The sequence below is a fragment of the Brachypodium distachyon genome, chromosome 4 (genome assembly GCF_000005505.3).
Source record: "Brachypodium distachyon strain Bd21 chromosome 4, Brachypodium_distachyon_v3.0, whole genome shotgun sequence".
Classification (NCBI taxonomy): domain Eukaryota; kingdom Viridiplantae; phylum Streptophyta; class Magnoliopsida; order Poales; family Poaceae; genus Brachypodium; species Brachypodium distachyon.
Window position 1 is genome coordinate 28,413,820 of NC_016134.3, and position 7,379 is coordinate 28,421,198.

At 44.5% G+C, this 7,379-nt stretch overlaps 1 protein-coding gene across 1 annotated transcript; it reads right to left on the reverse strand.

Annotated features, from left to right (window-relative positions):
- Window positions 1-662: 662 nt before the first annotated feature.
- LOC100828431 (aspartic proteinase Asp1) lies at window positions 663-4,036 on the reverse strand. Its single transcript, XM_003577712.4, has 8 exons — window positions 3,795-4,036; window positions 3,257-3,374; window positions 2,521-2,753; window positions 2,197-2,433; window positions 1,651-1,789; window positions 1,380-1,562; window positions 1,217-1,286; window positions 663-1,125 (listed from the first exon to the last, which is right to left on the reverse strand). The coding sequence occupies exons 1-8, from the start codon at window positions 3,941-3,943 to the stop codon at window positions 1,013-1,015; spliced, it is 1,242 nt and encodes a 413-aa protein (XP_003577760.1). The 5' UTR covers window positions 3,944-4,036; the 3' UTR covers window positions 663-1,012.
- Between the last annotated feature and the right edge of the window lie 3,343 nt (window positions 4,037-7,379).

The following is a 7,379-nucleotide window of genomic DNA, read 5'->3' on the forward strand; positions in this document are numbered from 1 at the left end:
CAGAGTTCCTGACAAATATCAAGTCTGGGTTCTGAATACCTAAACACCCAAACAAAAATATTGGCATTTAATCTCAATACCAATATCCCGTGGCATTGGCATTGGAGCCAATTCAATACCAAGTATAGTGTTATATCTTGGAACTAATGCTTATATAGATGAATAAAATTAACTAAATAAATGCTAAGAAAAGGTAAAATCTACTAGAATGGGAATTTTGCCATATTTTTACCTTATCATTCTTGTGAAGAGATCATCTCTTAATTAAGAGAAAACTTGTGCCTTTTCTTCATTTCTGTCTCACCCCATTGTACACGCCCTTATGGCGCTGACGTTAGGGTGGGAGGCGGGGGGGGCGGGGGCAGCGGCGGTATGCACTGGGGAAGCGGCAGTTGGCAGGCGCTGGGACGGCAACGGTAGGTACTAGAGTGCCGGCGGCTAAGGTTAGAGCATCTCCAACACTTCTATCCTGAAGATTGGAAGATTGGTTTCGTGTTGGCCGTGATGACCGGCAGGGAGGGCCCACGGCGGTTACTCAGAAAAAAAAAAGAAAAATTAAAATACCTAAAGACGGAATGTGCAACTAAAACACCCACATGATGGACGGTCTAATGCGGAATGTGCATATATGTTGTTTGGACTGTAAGAGGTGATTCGTCTGATTAACAACCTTGGATCAACTATAACTTTCAACCTTGGAAAAAAATAGTCATGGCAAATGTCTCTAAAATACACCCACACCTCAATTTCATAACTCCAAGTAAAATGACACGTAAGATATGGACTCTATTTCATTATCAACAGGAGCATACATGCTATAACTTTCAACATAACTACACTGCATCCTCATCCTACTCTCCTCCCATGCCTCATTTTCCTCAGGCCGCTACATGCTGTATTTGGATGGCAAGTGCTGGCATTCTTCAGTTACAACAGGATCCATTGTTCTGCATAGTTGAGGTGCAGCTAGTGTTTCAATGGACGGGCTAATGGTTCATATGTGATAAAATATTCATGGAAAGGATGACATAATAGATTTAGTGCTTCTACTGCATGATCCACGGATCCATCCAAGCTGCCCTCTCTCATTATCATAAATTATCAACTGATCTTGCATTGTGATGTCTACAAAAGATAAGATCAACTGCAATTATTACTAGAGCATGCATAATTTCCTAATTTCAGAAACTGAGTACTGCAAGTATGAAGTTTGTACCTCCAATTATGTTGAAAGTCAGTTTAGCCGCCGAACCGTCAAGGATGCCCAAGCATGCATTCCCATTTTTCTGGCACAAAAGAAATGATACTTCTTTAGCCTTTATTTTTTCAATGAAAAGGCTGCTGAACATTTGCTGTGAATTGGGTTATCGAATGCTTACGGTGACAATCAGGTAGTTTTCAGGAGGGATCTCCAAGACAGAATTCTTCACAAAGCTCAAGAACAATGACTTGAAGTCGTTCTTGACATCAGACACAGATTTGAACACTTTCTGCCCTTTCCAGCAAAGAGGCAGACTGGGGTCTGACACCTGTTGAAGTGACTTGCTGAGACCAGCTTTGAGCTGCAAGACCAGGATCTGATCAATTCACTGTTCCCTTCTTCAAATTCATGGAAATTGCCAATTAGAATGAATTGTGGTTGAAATATACCGCAGAGACTGTCGCTTGGTATGGCTGGGCAGCAAAGTAGGTATAGGTGCTGCCGCTGTCAAATACCACCTCCATTGGCTTCACACCCAGCGAACGTCTATCGAAATACAGTGTCCCTGAGCCAGGTGAGTAGTAGTTCCTGAAAATAATATGATATACACTGAGTGAAACCAAAATTCTTACTGAAACTCTGGTACTATTTAACAGAACTTTCGCATCCAACTATGTAAATCCTGGATACATGGAATTCAATTTAGGTAGTAAACAGAGTCTGAGTAAACACGTTTTAACAAGCAAAAGTGTTAACCCTTGTTCATGCAAAAATTATTGCCCTCCTTTAACTGTGAATCACAAACAGATAGGAGTAACTTCAAAATTATGGATTTTTAGGTGGTCGCGTTACTTAAGTTTTGAACAACCGGGCTGATTCAGTTATGTTTATGCCATGGCATTGGCAATCAAAAAATGCAACCAGACACAGATGCAGATTTGCATTTGGCAACAACAATTTACAGAAATGATCTTAGCCTCTTACAGCATTCTTACCCAGACGTGCTACGAACCATGGGCACCCAAGTCGCACGTGAAGTGGGCACAACATTATCCCCAAAGAACAGGAATCCTCCTCCATTCGTGCTGAGACAATGACCAAGGACATTTTTGGTGATTCCTAGCACCTTCAGCTGCGAGACGAGGCTAACCGATCCCTTGCCAAGCCCAAGCAAGCCGTCTGTCGTCGCCTGCACCACGCCATTCTTCCCCACTTGCTGGTCATACCCACAGCTGCACAAAATAGAAGCAATAAAATATCAAGAACTGAATCCAGTCCACCACTACCAAGGCAATGTACCAAAAAGTGGTATACATTACCCAAAGGTGAAGCTGGGACGCACACTGGATGAATTCCTCAGGGGCAGGGTGAAGTTGTCAGTGACGAGCACACCAAGGGAAGACGCGCTGTCTGTGTACTTGATCTGGTAGTCACATTGCTGCGGAACGGCACATTTCTTGTTAGGGCTCTGTGCGCTGTGCAGCGTGGTGCAGATTGAGGCTGCACAAGGAACAAGCTTGTTCTTTGTTGGCTTGTACAACGGATGTGGCACCTGCAACAACCATCAGGAAGATAATATCAAGCACAAAACCTTGGGGGAAAGAAAAAAAGGCAAACACCTCCAGTTTGTACCAAATCTCGGACTAGAATTAAGCATCATGTCTCGCCATTGAACAATGAATTAGGATTATTGATGCCTTTGAGGCAAGCCAAGCATGGAAACATCAAAATTATTATATTTTGACCAAAAAAAATATCACTGTATTGAACTCGAAATGTTGGTCAAAGTTGGTACATGGTACTGTAACAGAAAAGGTAAAAGAGAGATTCTTAGACTACATCTGCTGAAAAACTTTCTTTTTCGCAAGCCCACACACCACCAAGGAAATATCGGACAAAAAGAGAACACTGAAACTTGAATACTGAAATGCTTAGTACGTCAAAAATATCCAAACTGTTCACATCAGCAGAACTGGAACCGTACAAAATTTTCAGGACCAGGAGCTACAATTGTCAGTTCAACTCTGTGCAAATAGCGTGCAGCATTGAGTATACCTTGTTGCAGCTTTGGCAGGGAGCATCGCACTGCAGCCAGGTGAGATCGCTACCCGTGTCAATGTCCAGGAAGTAAGGCTTCGCTGGGTCCCCAATGTTCATGGTGACATAGTAATGGCTGCAGAGAAACAGGAAACAAATTTTGTCAGACAAGCGCAAAAAGATGGTTCCAACAGCATCCGCATATATTGAACAAACGAATCGGTGAAGTACTGAAAAGCAGAGGATGCAAACTGAAGACAAGACAGTTCACCAGAATTCCTGCCTCCAGATAAATAATTCAAAAATAAAGTTCATGGAGCCGCAAAGTCAAACTGATTTCTGTAAAAACTAAAAAAATGGACTTAGTCAACGCCCGCTGAGCTACGGAGACGACGATCGACGACACGCAGTCGCAACAATAGGAACTGCAAAATAAAGCCCCAAAATATGTTCGGAAAAACAATTCTGATTTCCCGTGAAAACCTAGGAGCCAAACCAATCTGAGAAGGAAGTTCGGGGGGGGGGGGGGGGGGGTGCGGAAGGAGGCTGCGCGTACCCGGTGGGATAAACGTCGCCGTTGAGCTGGAACACGGCGGAGGAGGAGGAAGACGACGGGGACTTGGCCGGCGTGGCGGCGCGCGCGAGTGGCAGCAGGAGGAGGAGCAGGGCGCATGCGGGCGCGGGGAACCACCTGGCGGGCGCCATGGCCGGAGGAGAGGAAGGTGGTGGCGGCGGCGGACGGATCAGTCGAGAGGATCCGTGTGCAGCTGTGCGACGACCAGCTGTTTTTTAATGGGGGGTTTTGGGAGAGGAACACGAGGAAGCTGAGGGGCTATTTATAATGGACGAGGGAACGCGGCTTTTGGAAGCTTCTCTCCGGTTTTACCAATTTCCTTTTTTTCCTAAAGAAATCATTTTTATTTTCCTTTTTGTCTGAGATTTTCGCTAGAAATCAAATTTCGATCTCTTGTTACAAGTGAGGTCGTGCCATCAAAATTTCACTCTTATTCGCGAGATCATCAACGAATTACTACATATGTATATGTGAAAATGTCATTGTGATAGTGCTATCAAAACATCATACTCCTATATATGTTCCCTAAAAAAACATTATATATATGTTGTTGTTATTGTTTCCAGTGTATTATAATTTATAAAGATTGGTACTACGGTGTATGCTGGTCTTTGGTGTGGGCATTCGGCTAGAACCGAATCAATTGGTCCAGTTCTTTGGATTTCGAAGAAATTCGGTTTTAATTAGAAAATCCACCAATCAGTCATTTCTAAAACAGCTAACCGAGGATTCAGTGGACCGAAACTTCGGTTTGGTCTTCCGTCAATAATGAGTTGACCGATGAAAGAAGGAGAGGCACCGGTGAGCAACAGGAGCGCGCGGCGGCTAGGTTAGTAACAAGGATCGTGGAATCGGTCGACGGGCGTTGGCGCTACATGCTTGACACAAAAGAGGCTTCTGGAGTTTTTAAGATACCTGACCGAATTTCCAGAATTAATTTCGGTTTTTAAGATGTGGTGACTAAATTATTGATCAAAGTTTTCGGTTTCGGCGGTTCCAGGTTCCCCAGAATTTCCTCCCATTTTCTCCACCGTAGACGTACGGAAGACCGACGACTCTTGACTCGAGATCGAATTCGTGCCGACCATACCTGTAAAAAGATGCACGAGAGATACTATATATAGTACTATACGCGTATATTTACACATGATCTGTTCGTTGATGCAAGCGAGCAAGCGCGTTAAGCAATTGAACCTAGCTAGCTTCGAATTATATAACTACCACAGACAAAATACCAGTAGAGACCATCTTTGCCAACAGACGTACGTGTGTGCCACCTGTCAAGGGGCGTGGTGTAGTGCACTGGAATTTTGGACTAATTATATATATAGTACTAGTAGTGGTTAGTGACTTACTCGGTATTATACAGTCTTACACTCTTACGTGTACTTCTCTTGCTTTAATTGTTTCAGATTTAATTTGCACAAGTTAACTCTCTTATGGCTCCGTACGTGTGTGTTATGCACGTTCATGCGGAGAGATTGTCAATAGCGTCCATTATATTATAGTTATAGATAGATACCCTTAGCTCACTGAGAGTAACTTGAGACAAGGATTGTGATGTGTGTAAAGTAGTCAGGGGTGCAAATCCTACGTTAATCCAATGAAATCAAGGACCACGGCGCTAAATGTCAACACAAAAACGATCGGTACACGGTTGCGCGCTTTGCCGAGTATTGACATTAGTTGGAAGAAGAAAAATCTTGTTTGGGGGCGGCTGGGCTGCATGCATGCATGAATGAGCAAAGCCGGCGTCCAGGTTAATTCAACAACCGTTCGCAGCCGGCCGGGTCTATAATTTCTTGAGTTCCTGCTCCTTCCTTATGAGTCTTTTTCCCGGCTTCCATCCTGACACGGATTGCCTGTCGTGAGGTGCTTTTCAACTCCGGTTAATTTGACTGACTTAGCTTCTGTTCTATTAGCGCAAAAAAGAAAATCTGACCGCGCTAGCTAGGACGGCAGTTCAGCACTGGGGACATGTTAAAAAAAGGGAAAAAAGCAAAGCACAACACGTGTCGTGTGCTAACTACCCGATTGACTGATCGAGTAGATTTTTTTTTGTTTGAGGGAACTGATCGAGTGAGCGCGATGCCGCTCCTGAGAGCAACTATTCCCGTCGTTGCAACGTTGCATCACATCCTCTACGTGCGCGCCGTCCGGGTTACTATTTCGTCCTCTTCCTTTTCGCTCCGCGTGTGTCCGGTTATTCGGTTCGTTTCTTTCCGTTTATGGGGTCGTTAGTTATGCGCGTTTGCGAGATTCGCCGCTCCTTCGCCGCCGGCGCCGTCGTTCCTGTGTCGCCGCCGCCGCCGCCGCCCGTCGCGCGCCCCACCACTGTCGTCTCTCTGGGCCTGGGCCTCTCCGTTAATCTGACTAACTACTACCCGATGGATTTGACCGCCCCCGCCCGCTCCTCGTCGCTACCTGAATCGATCGATTGACTGCTAACCGCGCTTGCCGCGCGGTGCTACCTGTGTCCCCGCCAGGGTATATATGCGCGTCGAAGTCGCCCTTCACGGCCGAGGTGGGACTAAACGGAGAACCGAAGATAGTTGGCCGGGATGACAATCCTCCGCTCCGCTCCGTCCTGGGCCTGGAAAAAGGCGGCGGAGGACGACGACGGGGACTTCGCCGGCGTGGCGGCGCGCGCGAATGGCAGCAGGACGAAGGCGGGCGCGGCCCACCAGCTGGCGACCGCCATGGCGAGGAGAGGAAGGTGGCGGCGGACGGATCACTCGAGATTCGAGAAGATCCGTGCAGCTGCGGACAGCTGTTTGCTTCTCGTTTTGTTTTTCTTTTCCTTTTTTCTTTGCGTTTGGAGAGTAAACGAGGGGAAGAGCACGGGGGTTTTACAAGTTTACAGTTTGGGAGTTTTTGGAAGCATTCTCGTCAGCTTACCAATTTCTTTTTTATTTTGTTTTTGTTTGAGATTTTCGATAGAAATACAAGTGAAGTCGAGTCGTGCCATCAAACTTTTCGCTTTTTATGTTCTCTTTGAATTGTTGCATATGCATACATGAAAATTAGATTTATGATATCAAAAAAGTCCTTTATGTTCCTAAATGTAAGAGGTACTCTTAGCTTTGTCCTAAGTAGGTCTTAAACTTGATCAAACTTGTAGAAAAGTCTACCTACATCTTTTATTTTAAATTGCGTGAATTCCACATTTATCCCCTCTAAGAAAGTTTGTGACACATTTTACTCCCATTTAGCAAAACTTTTTTTGTTTTATCTCATTTAAGAAACTTTTGACACAATTTTACCCGTCTTAAGATTTTTGGCTATCTTGGCAAAGTGGCTCCACATGTCACGTTGTGCCTCCATGTCCAAGACGTATCTCCTAAATATGCTTCGAACCAAGGTTTAAAATTTTGGCAAATCTAAAATTCAAAGGCCCTGAAAAATCAGAATCATTTCCAAATAATTTTGACAAAAAATTATTGACCTTAGATTTTTTTTTTTTACCAAAATTCATTTTCAGGATCTAAATTTGATTGAACCTAGTTCAAAAAAATTAGTTAGAAGAAATTTTCAGCACCCACCCAAGTGACAATAAAAATGAAACCT

Coding starts and splice junctions, on each gene's coding strand:
- LOC100828431 (XM_003577712.4), bottom strand. CDS start 3,943: ATGGCGCCCGCCAGGTGGTTCCCCGCGCCCGCATGCGCCCTGCTCCTC. Junction 3,375..3,794: donor GGCGACGTTTATCCCACCGG/GTACGCGCAGCC, acceptor GTTTCTCTGCAG/CCATTACTATGTCACCATGA. Junction 1,126..1,216: donor GACTTTCAACATAATTGGAG/GTACAAACTTCA, acceptor TATCTTTTGTAG/ACATCACAATGCAAGATCAG.